An 18,320-nucleotide genomic window follows, 5' to 3' on the forward strand; every position below is an offset into this window, starting at 1 on the left:
GGAAGAGTCTGACCAATTATTATACATTGGGGCTCCTCGTTTCAAAGGAAACTGGGACAACATGACACCGCAAAGACATATGGCTAATAGCCATACTTTTGCAGAAGTATTATAATTTGGCTGTACTTGCCAAAATGCCATCAATTCCGTCTGCAGGTTCTGGTGCACTCAACTGGCAGTGCCAATAGAGCACTGCCTTTACAGGTTCTGAATCAGCAAGGTTAAGATACAGAGCCTTGCTACCAGCTGCAAAGCTGGTTGCAAAGATCATTCAGCACAAGCTGTGACAGAAATGACCAACTACAACCCAAAGTTTGCTTCTCCTCTGTTTAAGGCATGCTGCATGGAATTGCACAGAAAACACCCTTCCCCCTCCAGCACTATCTTTACAAGCTATTAAACAGGATTTGGGTATTTTACTCAAGTTGCTAGTGTGCAGTTGGTGTTTCCTTTCTCTTTCACTTTTGCCTGGATGTTTTCCAAAGCTGTCAGAATTTTTGTGACCCTATTCTAACACTTCAATTTAATTCTGGTACCATTCTCCTATTCCTGTATCAACTAAGATTTGTACCCTAAGTAAAGAAAAATAAATTAGTCTCAGAAAATTGAATGCAAAAACAGCACACTTCAACTTGAATTGGTCTGAATCCTATCAACAAAGTATGTAATATAAATTACATTGTAAATCTAGACAAGATTGATACGACAAACATTGAGAGCCAACTTATACTAAATATTAAAGATTTTTCCTTGTATTTATACGTTGTTTCTTTCCACAGCCCTGGCAGTCTGAAGAAGAAGGTTCTTGGCTTAGAGAATACCCAGTTACTTTGATGCAGTTTTTTCGTTATTTATATCACAATGTTCCAGATCTAGCTCCTCTTTGGACAAGTCCAGAATTTCTTTGTGCTTTTGCAGCGACAGTCTTTCCCTTTAACATCAGGCCCTATTCGGAAATGGTGCGTGTTTAACTTCTATTAAATGATTAAGTCATTGTCACAAAGTTCTGCAAGTGAATGAAATGAAGATGTATTGGCATTGTGAACAGTGCATCATTCTTTTTCATTTTTAAATTGCCACATAATTAATTTATGTCCCCCTTACATTCCTGGTATTGAGATACATGGGTGATGAGCGTAATATGGATAAGGAGATGTGATTGGCCAGAGGAAAATCAGTTATTAAACACGTTGAACAAAGGAAACAGTGTTTTGACCAGGGCAACAGCCCCTATTAAACTGTCATTTAATTAAGCAACCAAGAGAGAGAATAAAGTGCATTATAAAAATTACAGGATAAAAACTTTTAATGGACTGTTCACAAATGAAGTACTTTTACGATTACCTTCCCCTGCCACTCCCATCCAATTGATTACTTGAAACTGACTACTTGGGATGGTTTGGTAAAGGCAGGAGTGGGGGGAGCATAATCGCTGTTATTAGGGTAGTTATCCGTGCTCTATTAACTGAGCACCATGATAGATTTTAAATATTTAATTATTTCATTGTTATGCCATTAAAGTTTCTTCAACTTGAAAAATCTCCTTATGGTTAATTGCACCTCGGTCCTAAACTGCCACAGTTTGTAATTTATTATTGGCCTGCACGTAACTGTTGTGATAAGTATTCCATTAACTTGTTATCCAAATGTCTGACAAGCTGAAATTAAGTTTATTTACCACAACCTTGTTTTTACCATTTGGGAGAATGAAACTTGCACTAAATTTGATCTCAGTAAGCCTACAAACATAGTATATTCATAGAATTCTACAGTGCAGAAGAAGGCTATTCAGCCTATCGAGTCTGCACCAACTCTTTAACAGAGCATCTTACTTCGGCTCAGTAACCGCACACATTTACCCCACTAATCCCCCTAACCGTCGCATTTTGGGACTGTAAGAGGAAACCAGAGCTCCTGGAGGAAACTCATTCGTACTCCATGCAGTCACCCAATATTAATGTTATGCAAACTCTATTACAGACTTGTAAAATATACAACTAATATTTTCACAACAATATATTTTCACTGCCCCTCTGCACTGAATGACACATCATCCTTGGTGATATCATCCTCTAACTCATTCTGTTCTCTTTCCTCTGAGTGCTCTGCCCTCATTCTTTCTCCATATGAACTCCTCAGCCCACTTTCATGGCTATCCTATGGCCTTGTTAATTCTGTTGTATCAATCTCAAATAAAGTTATCTCTTGCCTAAATCACTCAACACCCACATCTCCCTTCCTCGCCCCAAACCTACCTCCTGTATCCATCTCCAAAAAGCGCTTCTCCAATTACAGCTACGCTTTCAAAATGCAAACTATCAAGCCTTTGGTTCTCTGTTTGCCGCAAAATTTCAGCAGTTACTGAATTACTCAACCACATCCTCACCACCACCTGTCTTATCCTAGCCGCAATAAATCTATTACTCACATCCTGGCTGTTGCCTCAGTACAAGGGATGCAAATCTGAAAGGATATGCCACACTGCTGGTTTAACCATCCATCACTACATCTGGCTGGGGCACTAGATTGTCATTTATTGCCCATCCCTCATTTGCCCTGAGAAGATCAATGTGTTGTAGGAAGACCCACAGTTTTGTTAGGGAAGGAGTTCCATGATTTTGACCCAACAATAGTGAAAGAACAGTGCTATAATTCCAAGTCAGGATGGTGTGTGGCTTAGAAGGGAACTTGCAGGTGATGCTGTTCCCTTGCACCTGCTATCCCTATCCTTCTAGCTGGTAGCAGTTGCAGGTTTCAACTCTTCCACTGTTTAAAAAAAAATTATCATACTGATTATCTGATAACCAGTATTGGATGACCAGAAAGTTTTGCCGATTAAATATTGGGAAGACTGAAACCAATGTTTACAGTCTCCATTTAAAACTCTGTTCCCAAGCTACTGGCTCCATCCCTGTCCCTGACCACAATCTGAGGTTAAACCAGATGTCCACAATCTTGGTGTCACGTTTGACCCTGAGATGTACTTTCGACCTCCTATTCATGCCATAGCCAAGAGCACCAATTCATCTCTGTAATATTGCCTGCATTTGCTCCCGGCTCAGCTCATCTGCTTCTGAAAGCCTCACTTGTTCCTTCACGTACACTTGACTTTTCCATCATAGTTCTGGCTGGTGTCTCACATTTTACACAGTGTAGACTTGAGATTAACCAAACATCAGTTCCTCACGTCTCATCTAACGGCAAGTCTGTTTCCCTATCACCCATATGCTTTCTGTCCGACATTGGTTCCAGTCAAACAACACCCTGGGAGAAATTCATTGTAAAAGGACAGGAGCCTCGTCTAATTTCTGGAGGGCAGGTGAGAGCTCTGCATTGCCTCTTGTCAAGAGAACTCACCAAATTAAGTGCCAGTCATGCACTTACCTGGACAGTAACACAGACAATTAGGTGAGCCTTTCCTGGGAGTCTGCTCTTGGGGGATGGGAAGCTGTTCTTTGTTCGACAGTGCCGCTAGAAGGCAGTGGCTGCTGCCAATAATGGCCTAGGGATCAAGGTCATAGATCAAGTGATGACTAGTTGCAGGTCTTGGAGGTGGGAAGTTTTGGGGTTGGTAGTAAGGACAGGGGGTGGTTCTCAATGGGCTCCTTTCTCCCTCCAGCTATGCTCACCCCAAGGCTGGAAATTCCCACCTGAGGTCAATGGACCATTGGCTACGATTCTTGTGACTGGCAAGATGAGAAATTTCTGCCCTTAATGCCTTTGAATGAGGGACATCCCTTGAAGCCTGCGAAGAGTTACTTCTTTAGACTTCCCACATGGTAAGTGTTTCGTAACATTAGTTACCCACTTAAGGGCCTCAATTGGTAGTAGAGCAGAGAAATGGTGCATGAGTCTTTCTGCCACAGACTTAATCAGAGTAGAAGTTAGGAGATGGTGGAGTTCCCACTTGCTATCTGTCAACACGATTAAATGTCTCCACCATCAAATTACCCCTTAATTTTAAAATGTCTACCCTCATTTTCAAACCCTCCAAACGTGGGGTTACAGGGATAGGGCCTGAGTGGGATTGTTGTTGGTACAGGCTCGATGGGCTGAATGGCCTCCTTTTGCACTGTCGGGCTTCTATGATTTCATTATATTAAAGGTGCAATATAAGTTGAAGTTGTTACAAAATGATGTGCTGTCTTTCTTCAGGTAAGTGATCTTGATGATGATGTTGGCTCTCCTGCTGAAGAATTCAAGGCATTTGCAGGTGATACTGGCATGAACAGGAGTCAATCAGAATACTGTAATGTGGGAGCAAAGACTTTCCTCACCAACCATCCTGCCAGGAAGTTTGTTTTCGACTTCATGCGTGTCCTTGTGATAGAAAACCTGTGTCTTGCACCTGCTAGTAAACAGACTACTCTCATAGACCTGCTATTAGAGGTAAGTGTTGATTAAAATAATAAATGTATAAGTAAATCTTTTATCGCCAATTGTCTGTTTACTTCACCATTTAGATACTTCTTTCATCGATAAGTGCTTGAATAAGAGATCAACTGACTTGATCAAGTTAAAACTTCAACCAGTTTACAATCTAATATCTGGTCAACAAAATTGAGCTTCAGTGTCAGGTTGAATAAAACAGGGAGCTGTGTGTGTGCATGCATACATGTGCACATGAATTTGTTCAGTGCTCAGACCATTGATTTATTTCTCAACTGACTTGAATCTTGGAATTCAGAGTAAAAGTTCAGAAATTGCTCATGTTACTGTACGTGATCAGGAGGTTAAAATAGACTCCAACTATTTGCTGTTTTGGCATTAATGCGCTTCACTCCAGGTGTGTTTCTGTTGCCACACTAGGAAGTTTTTAGCAAAACAAATTTTATTTAACAATGCTGTTTAACTGTAACACATCAATTAATAAATGTTAAACTAATTTAGCAATACTTACATGTGACAAAATACAGTTCTTAACTGCTAACCCATCCCTGAGTTCCAATTCGAGCAACATCTGTCTTGTAGACTTAAAACTCTTCCTCAAAGTCGGTTAGCAAAAATCACAGGCTTACATGCTTGCACTTATGAGCAGTCCTAGAGCTTTTTGAACACCTGGAGAGAGAGACCCGTCTTCTGATAGCCTCAAACAACAGCCTCCAGAGAGAGAAAGGCGCTTCTTGCAAGACCAGGCAGAAAACCAGTTGTGTTAAAATAAAAGAGAAACTGCATCTTCCCTGCAAGCTTAGCTCCTCCCATTAGCACAGGACTATCTTTTTTTTATTCATTTGTCGGATATGGATGTCACTGGCTGGCCAGCATTTATTGCCCATCCCTAGTTGTCCGAGAGCAGTTGAGCGTCAACCACATTGCTGTGGCTCTAGAGCCACATGTAGGCCAGACGAGGTAAGGATGGCAGATTTGCTTCCCTAAAGAACATAAATGAACCTGAATCTTGTCAATCAACCTAAGCAAAATCCTTCTCTGAAACCACAATGGAAACCTAAGTAAACACAGGTGCATTAACTCTGTTTAGACAAACACACCACTAGCTAAAATCAATCACTATCTTACACTCTCAACATTGGAGTTGCATCTCGCCCAGACAAAATGGCACTGTGTAAAACAGCTGAATTTTAAACATACCTTTCGCAAGAAACATGATAAAATGTATTTCTCAAAGGCACAGTATCATCACACTAACGATACTTCATATCCTTTCAGGATTACATTCCATCTAGTCAGTTTTTTTCTCTTTATTGCATCCTTTCTGATCCATACCAGCGCCTCTATGTCCTACTTTTCTCCTCTACCAAGGATTCCCCCCTGCACCCACCCAACAATGATTTTTATAGCCCTCAACTATGTCTGATCCATTTCTAACACTGCTGATCTCACCCTTTCTACTCCACCCTGCGCTCCCCCCCCCCCCCCGACTCAACCGAATCGCTCTCATGTTCCCATTCTCAAGGTGAGAGGGCATGGGATCCAAGGGCTTTGGCCTTGTGGATCCAGAACTGGCTTGCCTGCAGAAGGCAGAGAGTGGTTGTGGATGGGTCTTTTTCGGCATGGAGGTCAGTCACCAGTGGAGTGCCCCAGGGATCTGTTCTAGGACCCTTGCTGTTTGTCATTTTCATAAATGACCTAGATGAGGAAGTGGAGGGATGGGTAAATAAGTTCGCTGATGACACAAAGGTCAGTGGTGTTGTGGATGGTCTGGAAGGATGTCAAAAGTTGCAGCAGGACATAAATAGGATGCAGGACTGGGCGGAGAAGTGGCAGATGGACTTCAACGCGGATAAATGTGTAGTCGTCCATTTTGGCAGAACCAACGGGATGAACGAGTACACTATCAAGGGTAGGAGTCTTAGTAGTGTTGCAGGGCAGAAGGATCTTGGGGTCCGGGTCCACAGGACTCTTAAATCGGCCTCGCAGGTGGAGGATGTGGTCAAGAAGGCGTATGGTGTACTGGCCTTCATTAATCGAGGGATTGAGTTTAGGAATCGGGAGGTAATGCTGCAACTTTATAAGACCCTTGTCAGGCCTCATTTGGAGTACTGTGCGCAGTTCTGGTCGCCTCACTATAGGAAAGACGTAGAAGCTATTGAAAGGGTACAGAGGAGATCTACAGGGATGTTGCCTGGACTGGGAGGCATGCCTTATGAAGTTAGGTTGAGGGAGCTGGGACTCTTTTCCCTGGAGAGACGAAGGTTGAGAGGCGACCTGATAGAAGTTTATAAAATGTTGAGAGGAATAGATAGGGTGGATTCTCAGAGGCCATTTCCCCAGGTTGAAATGGTTGCTACGAGAGGACGCAGATTTAAGGTGCGGGGAGGCAAGTACAGAAGTGATGTTAGGGGTAAGTTTTTCACTCAAAGGGTGGTGAGTGAATGGAATCGGCTGCCGTCAGTGGTGGTGAAGGCGAACTCGCTGGGGTCTTTTAAAAGACTTCTGGATGAGTATACGGGGTTTAATGGGATTGGGGGTTATAGATAGGTCTATAGATTGGTAGGTGTTGATGTGATCGGCGCAACTCGTGGGCCGAAGGGCCTGTTTGTGCTGTAGTGTTCTATGTTCTCCTCCACTTCAATTCTACCAGGCTGCATATTGAGAAGTTCACCCTCCACCATGTACATCACCCTTCCTCTCTCAGCATTCTAAAAGAATTGTCCCTGTGTAACACCCTGATCCACCCCTCAATCATCTCCAAAACCTTGACTCTTCTAACGTCACCTTTCGATGCAAGTGCAGGCAATGTAATAGCTGCCATGTTACCTCTCCCAAGGTGCCAATCACTCCTTCAAATGAGCAGCAGTTTGTGTGCTTCTTTCAACACAGGCTTAAGAAATAGCGCCTCTCCTTTTGATTAGTTGCTTTGTTGCCTCTGGACTCAACACAGTTCAATAATTTTATATACCATAATCTCAACCCTTTACCCTCCACCTCCCCCACCTTTTTGTCTGCTTTCCTTTGCAGTTTTCGCTCTTGATCTTGCTTTTCTTGTTTTTGCTTTTCTTTGCCGTATATACCTCCTCTGAATCCATCCTTTGTTTATTGTCCCATTGACACTCCCTTTCACTTCTACCAACCCTTTTGTCATTTACTGGTAGGCTTTGTATTGGTACAGTCATTCAAAATGGTTGGCTTTTTTCATGCAAAACCAAAAGCACATCCAATACAAACAACTCTTTTTGTTTTTATTCCAATTCAATCAAATCAAGTTCAATTCAGATTCTCAACAAGTTGAGACATTCCCAATCCAAGCTGACAAGACAGGGCTCTCACCTCCTATCTTGGGCTTGATCTATATGATCCAAGCAGATTGGAGTAGGCATAGCTCCTCCTCTGAGGCTTGATCTCATTTGCATCTTAGCCAAAAGGCCACTTTTAAAAATTACTTCAAATGAAACTAAAATGTAACCTAATGACTTCAACCAAGCACAGCATGTCGATATTACACTTGATCTTAGCTAAAAGGCCGAGAACTCTACTTTCTAATAAGTAAAGCCAATAAAACCAAGAAACAAAATAATCTGAAAGCATTGATTCACATATTTAGCACTTTTCATGAGCAACGTTTTGTTAGAATCTATGCAAATTACACAGTTTATCTTCAGCACTGGCTGAAGGAACTTTATTCAGACCCACCTAACAAAACATCTGCGCTAGTAAATGATCAACCATACTCTCCCCATCTCCCATCTTTTCACCCAATCACAGATCTTCCCCCCCCCCCCCCTTTTTTTCCACATTCCTCATTGCGCCTCATTAAAAGTTGTTACGTTTCTAATTTTGACATGTTCTGAAGCATTAACTGTTTCCTTCTCTGCAGATGCTGAATATTTCCATCATTTATTTGTTTTCCTCAAACATGTTCTACTGTCTAATACTGAAGTGATTTCCTTCTCAACAACAACAGTGGCATGTGCTTTAATGAAAATGAAATCTTAATTGTGACTTTTGTTTTTGTTTACAAGGCATCACCTGATAGATCAACAAGGGCTCAGCAAAAAGAATTTCAAACTTGCATCCTGGACAGTGTGATGGATCACTTACTTGCAGCAGACGTTTTGTTAGGTGGGTCAGAAGAATGTTCCTTCAGCCAATGCTGAAGAAAAACTGCCTTATTTTCTAACAAAATGTTGTTCAGAGAAATGCTAAATGTGTATGAATCTGTGCTTTCAGATTATTTTTATCTTGGTTTTATTGGCTTTGCTCATCATAGAGTTGTTTTCATGGAACACCTTTTGGTTTTGAACACCTTTAACAAAAAGCCTACCAGTAGATGTCAGTAGCAAGCTGTATGAATGCACAGTTTAAATAAGTGTGATTATCTAAGGTTTATCAATCACAAACATTCTAGTACTGAATTGAAGACCACATATGAAAATCGTGACTAACGTGACATTTGGTCAATTTACATAATTTTTAAATACCAATCTTTTTCTGGCAATTTAGGAAATTGCCCAAAGGTTTCGGCAAAATAACATGTTTCGGTTTTTCACACGATAATGTTCAACACAGCAGATGCATGGGAATACAACCACTTAGAAGATTCCCTGCAAACCGTACGCCATCCTTACCTGGTAATATGTCACTGTTCCTTCACTGTCACTGTCACAATCTTCCCTAACAGCACTGTACATGTATGTACACCACATGGATTGCAGCAATTCAAGAGGCAGCTAACCACCGCCTTCTCAGGGGCAATTAGGAATAGGTAATAAATGCTGACCTAGCCAACGATGCTCATTTCCCATGAACAAATTTTAAAAATCTAAGAATCCAGATATTGTTTGAAAACTCAGATTGAATGCAGTTGGTATTTCTCTCTCATCATGATTTTTTTTTGTTAATTCTACAGTGTGGCCATTTTCACTGAGTTTATGGCATACAATCTTGAACTTTGTTTCTGCTTTTGAGTCACTGCTGCTGCAAAAATATTTACTTCGTATAAATACCCCTTGTCAATTAATTTAGGACATCTCCCAAATGGATAATGTAGCCCAGTTACTTAAAATTCTAGTTGTACAGTAATCATGGTCATATTCAAAAATGATGTTGCAATATTTAATGAAGCTAATATAAAGTGCTGCTCCATGGATTAAATAAAAGAAGCAATGCAAATGTTTAACAATGCCAAATGTTCTTATTATTGACCTGATATTTTTATCAAAATGTTTCATGAACACCTAACCAGGGCAATTTTTTTATCTATTTGCCCTATTAACTTAGTGTTTGAAAGGTGTTGAAGGAAATGATAATTTTGATGCCTCATCTCAATATAATCTTACAAAGAAAAACTTGCCATTTTAAAACAAAACACATAACTAAAAATTTTAATCTTGAATAGAAATTATATTGAAATGAATGTATGTGTTAACTTTATGCTGTATTCTTCTGTGACTGTCATATATCATTCTGTAGCATAACAGAGTATTTTTGGGTTTTTTTCGTAACTTGCAGGTGAAGATGCAACATTACCTATTACCAGTGGAGGAAGTTACAACACATTAGTGAACAATGTATTTTACTTCACACAGCGACTTGTGGATAAGCTTTGGCAAGGCATATTTAGCAAAGAGTCCAAACTGGTGGTTGATTTTATTGTTCAATTGATAGGACAGGTAAGTTGATATCATTGCGTGTAAAAAAAAAAGTAAACTGATACTCCAATATGTAAATATAAAATGGAACTAATTATATTTAGATGTAGTAAAATGAAAAGGGGAGATACAGAATACTGGATGTTCATTGGAGGCCATTGAGCATCTGAGATGAGATAACGGTCCAGAATTTGTTGACAAAATAAGTTCAAGGCAAGTGCCATTATTCATGTGGTTTTTTAAAAAAAATCAATCCAATGTGTTAAGGCAAGAATGAAATACACCACAAGTTGCAAATCACCAACAAATTTTGAAATAGTTTGTGCGACTTTACAGTGAACCTCCCCAAAAAATAGCTTGCTGTTAATCTCCTACCTCGTGCCAAGAAATTGTACCATTTGTGCTGCAATTGCTGTAGAAAGTTAACATTGCTATAACAGCCTGATGACCCTGTTAATGGGGTAATTTATACTTCCAATGGTCTTTCACTTTGAAACCTTTTAGCAATTAAGTGATAATTTATTTTGCTCATGTCACAAAGCATACAACCAGGTTTCTAGCTAAACTGATATGTTTAAGTGATTGAACTAATTTGTGAAATCAGTTTGTTGTCGACCCTGGCTAGAGGTAGTAGTCAATCCTAAATTCATTTTGGCAGGATTTACTTCCACTTCGTTGCTTCCTAGCACCACCACAATCTCAGACCAACAATCATTATGGTGATTCCACAAGTAACATGATGTTTTGAATTGAAAGAAAATATATAGTTTCAGTGTGCAAACACTGTTTTAGATCCCTGAATTAAAATATGATAATCTCAATCCTGGGCAAGATCTATCAAATTCATATGTTTATTTGTTTTCTCCTTTCATAGAATGTAGGTGTCATTGCCAAGGCCAGTTTTTTGCTGCTTATCCCTATTTGATCTTAATTGAGTGATTGGCAGGGCAAAGAGCAGTTAAAAGTCAACCACATAACTATAGATCTAGGTCATGATAAGGCTGACAGGTTTCCTTCTCTCGTTAGTCGTAGCTTCTCTGCTCCAGGGAAGTACTGGGCGACGAAGGGTACTCTGTGCACCGTGTCCCGTGGTTTTCTTCTGAGGAGGTCGATGCGGTTTATCGCTGTGGCGCGTCGGAACAGTCAATCGATGAGTTGAGCGCCAGTCTCACAGCGGACGCGGAGTACCCTTTGTCGTCCAATACTTCCCCAGAGCGGAGAAACTATGACATCTTCTCCGGAGTTTTCAATGTGTCATTGATGAAGACGAACATCTTGCCAAGGCCATCCCCACACCTCCACTTCTTGCCTTCAAACAACTGCACAACTTCAAACAGACCATTGTCCGCAGCAAACTACGAAGCCTTCAGGAGAACAGTGACTATGACACCACACAGCCCTGCCACAGCAACCTTTGCAAGGCACGCCAGATCATCGACACAGATGCCATCATCTCAGGTAAGAACACCATCCACCAGGTACACGGTACATACATTTGCAATTCAGCCAACGTTGTCTATCTGATACGCTGCAGGAAAGGATGTCTCAAGGCACAGTACATTGGGGAGACCATGCAGACGATACGACAACGGATGAATAAACACTGCTCGACAATCACCAGGCAAGACTGTTCTCTTCCTGTTGGCAAATGCTTCGATGGTCACTGGCATATTTGGCCTCTGATTGTCGGGTAAGCGCTCTCCAAGGCAGCCTTCACAACACATGACAGCGCACAGTTGCTGAGCAGAGACTGATAGCTAAGTTCTGCACGCATGGAGACGGCCTCAACCAGGACCTTGGATTCACATCACACTATTTGTAACCCCATGACTTGTCTGGGCTTGCAAAATCTCACTTACTGTTCTGCCTGGAGACAATACACATCTCTTTAACCTATGCTTAATACTATTTCCACTCGCATTGTCTGCACCTTTAAGACTTGATTAGCTGTAAAGACTTGCATTCTAATCAGTATTCTGTAAACTGAGTGTGTGCCTTTATATGCCCTGTTCGTGATCAGAACTCCCCACTCACCTGACAAAGAGGCATGGCCCCGAAAGCTAGTGGCGTTTGCTATGAGATAAAGTGTTGGACTTCAACCTGGTGTTGTGAGACTTGTTACTGTGTTTACCGCAGTCCAACACCAGCATTTCCACATCATGACTACCATCGACGCCACAAACTGCCGGCTCCAAGTGGAGAAGATCTCCAAGAAGATTGCGCATATCAACACAGATATCAAATTTTTACAAAGTTGCAAGAAAGCAGACAAGATACCAAAAGGACTACAGATCACAAACCCACTCAGGCCAACCTATAAGACAAACAACGCTGAGAGACTCTGCTGTCGCACCTCACACTCCTGAACCACCTCATACACCAGCTGTACAACAAACACCACTTTCTGGAAACCAAGGTGGAATTCATATTCTCAACTTGCGCTCAGGACGCAGAGCGCAAAACTCTGTCAAGCAAATGAAACAAAGGAACTACACCATCGACATGCACGCCAAGAACAGGAAACTTGAGAAACTCAGCATCACCATGAGCAGCAACCAAGCCTCCCCTGCTACCACAGTGAAAAAAAGTACCATTGCAGGGAAGTCCATTGTCAACTTGTTGGACTACGCACTTCAACCAGATGAAGTTGAAGTTCTCAGCCGAGAGCTCAATTTCTGCCCCACCACCAAAATGGCCCCCATCAGTCTCGCAGCAACAGAGGAATTCATCAGACGAATGAGGCTGCGGGAGTTCTTCCACAAACCCCAAGATTCCAACAGTGAACACAAAGACAGCCAATGAACTGGGACAACTGACAGAGATCCACAGAGCAGCAACCGAAGAGGAAAGAGCCCAGTTGGACTCCTCTGGAAGGCCGCTGCCCTTGACTTGACATGTATGCCCAAGCCACCAGGAGGTACGTCAACACCAGATTCATCAACCACACTCTCAGGACAGCCCCAAACATCACCCAAGCACAACACAATGCCATCTGCGTTCTCATGACCAACTGCAACATTGTCATTAAACCAGCAGACAAAGGAGGCGCCATCGTCATACTGAACAGATTACTGCAAAGAAGTGTACCGACAACTGAACAACGAGGAATACTACAGACATTTACCCGCAGATCCGACCAAAGAACATACCTGTCAACTCAACACTCTGATCAAGACCTTTGATCAGGTCCTTCAGAGCACTCTCCGTGCTCACATCCCACGTACTCCTCGCATTGGAGATCTCTACTGCCTCCCAAAAATACACAAGGCAAACGCACCAGGCCGTCCATCATATCGGGCAATGGGACCCTGTGCAAGAACCACTGCAGCTACGTCGAGGGCATCCTGGAACCCAATATACAAAGAACCCCCAGTTTTTGTCACAACATTACGAATATCCTACAGAAACTCAACACACGTGGAGCAGTTGAACCAGGAGCACTCCTCATCACAATGGATGTCTCAGCACTCTAAACCAGCATCCTTCACGACGATGGCATTACTGTAACTGTCTCAGTACTCAACGCCGGCAACTACCAGTTTCCAGATGCAATTTTACAACTTATCCGCTTCATCCTCGACTATAGTGTCTTCACCTTCAACAATCAGTTCTTCATCCAGACACACACAACAGCCATGGGGGCCAAATTCGCACCTCGGTATTCCAACGTCTTCATGCACAGGCTCGAACAAGACTTCTTCACTGCACAGGACCTTCAACCGAAGCTGTACACAAGATACATCAATCACATTTTCTTCCTTTTGGACTCATGGTGACCAATCACTGAAACAACTAAATGATGACATCAACAAGTTCCACTCCACCATCAGACTCACCATGGACTACTTTCAGGAATTGGTTGCATTCTTGAACACACACATCACAATTAAGGACAGTCACCTCAGCACTTCATTGTACCGCAAGCCCACAGATAACTTCACAATGCTCCACTTCTCCAGCTTCCACCCTAAACAGTTTAAGAAGCCATCCCCTATGGCCAAGCCCTCGGTATACACAGGATCTGCTCAGATGAGGAGGATCACAACAGACACTTCCAAACACTGAAAGATGCCCTCATAAGATATGGCGCTCAACTCATCGACAGTTCCAACGCACCACAGCGAAAAACCACATTGACCTCCTCAGAAGACGAACACGGGGGACACCGTGGACAGAGTATCCTTCATCATCCAATACTTTCCTGGAGCAGAGAAGCTACGACATCTTCTCTGGAGTCTTCAACATGTCATTGATGAAGACAAACAACTTGCCAAGGCCATTCCCACACCTCCACTTCTTGCCTTCAAACAACCGTACAACCTCAAATAGTCCATTGTCCACAGCAAATTATCCAGCCTTCAGGAGAACAGTGATCATGACACCATACAATCCTGCCACAGCAGCCTCTGCAAGGCATGCCGGATCATCGACACAGATGCTGTCATCTCAAGTGAGAACACCATCCACCAGGTACACAGTACGTACTCTTGCAACTCGGCCAACTTTGTCTACCTGATATGCTACAGGAAAGGATATCCCAAGGCATGGTACATTGGGGAGACAATGCAGACGTTACGACAACAGATGAATGAACACTGCTCGACAATCACCAGGCAAGACTGTTCCCCTCCTGTTGGCGAACACTTCAGCAGTCACAGGCATGCTTCTGATCTTCGGGTAAGCGTTCTCCAAGGCGGCCTTCACGACACACGATAGCGCAGAGCTGCTGAGCAGAGACTGATAGCCAAATTCCACACATGAAGACGGCCTCAACCGGGATCTTGGATTCACGTCACACTATTTGTAACCCCCATGACTTGCCTGGGCTTGCAAAATCTCACTTACTGTCCTGTCTGGAGACAATACACATCTTTTTAACCTATGCTTAATTCTATCTCTACTGACATTGTCTGCACCTTTTAAGACTTAATTAGCTGTAAAGACTCGCATTCTAATCAGTATTCTGTAAACTGAGTGTGTGCCTTCATATGCCCTGTTTGTGATCAGAACTGCCCACTCACCTGATGAAGGGACAGAGCCCCAAAAGCTAGTGGCGTTTGCTACAAAATAAACTGTTGGACTTTAACCTGGTGTTGTGAGACTTGTTCCTGTGTTTACCCCACGCCTCCACATCATGACCACCATTACTGGGACCAGTTTTCAATTTTAAATTTGTTAATTTAGTTCTGCTAGATGCCATGGTTGGATTTGAACCCACATCCCCTGATAATTAGAGCATAAGATGTAAGAGCAGAAGTAAGCCATTCAGCCCATTGCATCTACTCTGCCATTCAGTGAGATCATGACTGATCTGATATGATAATCCTCAATTCCACTTTTCCACTTTATCCTCATAACCCTTGATTTCCCTATTAATTAAAAGTCTGTCTACCTCCGGCTTGAACATTTTTACCGAAACAGCCTCTAAGTCCCTCTGCGGCAAAGAGTTCCACAGATTCACGCTCCTCTGAGAGAAGAAATTCCTCCTCAAGTCTATCTTAAATGGGCAACTCCTTACTCTATGATGATATTCTCTGGTCTGACACTCTCCCACAAGAGAAATAACCTTGTGGCATCTACTACATCCCTGTGAATAATATATATGATGTGGAGATGCTGGCGTTGGACTGGGGTAAACACAGTCAGAAGTCTGACAACTCCAGGTTTAAGTCCAACCGATTTATTTGATAGTAAATAGAATTGAGTTTACTATCAAATAAATCAGTTGGAATTAAACCTGGTGTTGTCAATAATATATATCTCAATAAGGTTGTGCCTCATTCTTCTAAACTCCAGTGAGTACAGGCCCTACCTACTCAACCTCTCCTCTTAAGAAAATTGCTCCGTACCTGGGATCAACCGAATGAACCTTCTCAAGGCTGCCTCCAATGTCAGTGAATCTCCCCTTGATTAAGGGGACCAAATTATTCAATATTCCAGGTGTGGTTTAACTCATGCCTTACATGGTATTGGCAAGACTTTCCTATTTTTATACTCCATTCCTTCTGTAATAAGTTAGCCTGGGTGCCTCAACTACTCATCCAATGACATTTGTCCTCTGCCATCATCTCCCCATGTTTCATGTTCCGTAGAGAAAAAACAAAATAATATTTCACAACATGTAATTCAGGTTGGTGTTCAAGCTACCACTTCAGAGCTTTGTCAACCAATCAAGTCTATTATTGATTATGGCGGAAGGCTAGTAGTCCCGTTATTCACCAAGTTTTCAACTGCTGTTCCTCTCACTGCACCATTGCCATTCTCACTTGCAGCAAGTTGCACTGCAAAACTAGAGCAGAAGAATGATGAACAGAATCGATTTCATTATGCTGACTTCAAAATGCCAGATTCCAATAAATTTCTGCCCAATATTTTGATGGATAGTATCATATTTTGTCGTGTCATGTTCTTCAAGGCTTCTTTAAAATTTCACACACACACAGAAACAAGGGTAACTGCAAAGTGATTTAAGGTGAGAGAATAAGATGCTCATTGGAGAGCTGGTGCAGACATAATGGGCCAGATGGCTGCCCCTTGCGTCATAACAATCCACTGTTTCTGAGAAGGCCCTAAAATATTAAGTTAAGATTCAGTGTAATTGAATGTGAAGTGATATATTTTGGGAATTTAAAAACATGGTAATCATACTCCGACTGGAAGTAGGCCTGTTGCTGAAGAAGAGCAAAAGAACTTGACTGCACAGGGTGTGTTTTCCCACCTCGGTGTCTCACCCTCTGAGCTGTTTTGGCCATGCCCAACCCCACTACGCGTACACACTGCAATGGCCATTGCCCCAGGTAGCAATGCTACATGGACTTGGCCAATAGCACAAAGGCAGGCCTTCCTCCCAGATTGGGATGGAAGTCGTTCCTCAAAATAGTAAGTAGTTCTAGGGTGAGCCACCGGAGCAGGAAGTCTGCACTGCTTCATTAAATCCAGCGCAATGTGTGCAGTGTCGTGGCAGATTAATTATATTCAAGCAGTGTTTCCTCGCACTTTGCGTAAATAGATCTATAAATTATTGGTACTCAGTAATATCACAACTGCAACCTGGAGGGGATACTTGAATTGGAGGTAGGGAATGAAGCCACCAGTTTCATTGGAAACAATAACTTACCTTGCCGCCGCCGCCGCTGCCCCCCCGCCCGAGTTTCCATCTTTGAGGGATTTCTTTCAGTTTGACAACTTGCTAAGCATAGTCCCCTTAACTAATAATGGTGCATTGTGTGCAACATTTTTACATTTGATATACTTGCCTTACAATATTTAGTGTAAAAGTAAATGAACTTGGAGGTACAGTTCACACTTCTGCATTGAAATGTTAGCAGCCAATTAAAAAGCCAAGTTTCAGAAAGTCAAAAATGGCTTATTTGTCATCCAAGCTCCTCACAAAGAAGTGAAACATTTAGAGAAATTTAAAGGCTCCAAATTAAAAATGAAATGCTCAACCTGTTTCTAAAGGCTACACATTCAATTCTTCCTCAGAGTATAGTGAACACTTAGAGGCCATTGAAGCATTTTACACTTGATTGTATTTGTTATTGTATCTTTTGATGTAGATTTGAGAAATTTTATAGATTTTTGTTTTCTGCCAGAGGAAATAAATTACTTCTGGGACCACATAGATGTAACAGACAATGAGGGCATAGCACATCTGTCTTCCTCAACCAGCAAATCCTTTTAATGACAATTTTTTCCTGTAACCTAGAGGCAACTTCTTTGAAATTCCCCTTTGTTGTAAATGAAGTATGATGCATGAAATAACGTAGCATGTTTAAGGAAAATTGAACTAATAAAAAACTGTCTGTTGACATCAAGAAATTGCTTCTAATGAAAGATGAAAGTTTAGTTTGGAACAACATTGAAAGTCATGTTGCCAGAAAGAATTTAACATAAGGTGACTGCCAGTGAATGTTGGAAGGATAAGTAGCATGAGAAATGCTAAGTATGAAAGGCAAATCTGAAATATCTATATAGACACTCAATAAGCAAATGTGATTAAAATTTTTTAAAGAAGCTTATATTTGCTTAATATTTTCTTAGTTTATTGCAATTGATGTAGAATCATAGTTTTTCAATATCTTTTTGGGCTTTATCGATACATTGCCTTTTGATCAGTACAGTATAAATGGACCAACAACCAATCTATCACATGAAGCTCCATGTAATATATATGCAACGTACATTGAATACACAAATGCAAAACAGCATTTACTGTCTATTAGTCTTTTCAATGTTTAATATTCTGTTGTACTTAATTGATTTCAATTT

General features: G+C 41.7%; 1 protein-coding gene across 1 annotated transcript in view; it reads left to right on the top strand.

The window, feature by feature from the left end:
- The window catches only part of wdfy3 (WD repeat and FYVE domain containing 3), a 346,946-nt gene that overhangs the window by 213,262 nt on the left and 115,364 nt on the right, over positions 1 to 18,320 (top strand). Inside the window, exons 33-36 of the mRNA XM_080191135.1 lie at positions 780 to 959; positions 4,156 to 4,389; positions 8,421 to 8,520; positions 9,910 to 10,070. Of these exons, the coding sequence (XP_080047261.1) occupies positions 780 to 959; positions 4,156 to 4,389; positions 8,421 to 8,520; positions 9,910 to 10,070 (675 nt within the window). The remainder of the gene's footprint in view (positions 1 to 779; positions 960 to 4,155; positions 4,390 to 8,420; positions 8,521 to 9,909; positions 10,071 to 18,320) is intronic.

Source organism: Carcharhinus amblyrhynchos, chromosome 1 (assembly GCF_965287045.1).
Source record: "Carcharhinus amblyrhynchos chromosome 1, sCarAmb.v2.hapA, whole genome shotgun sequence".
NCBI classification, from domain to species: Eukaryota; Metazoa; Chordata; class Chondrichthyes; order Carcharhiniformes; family Carcharhinidae; genus Carcharhinus; species Carcharhinus amblyrhynchos.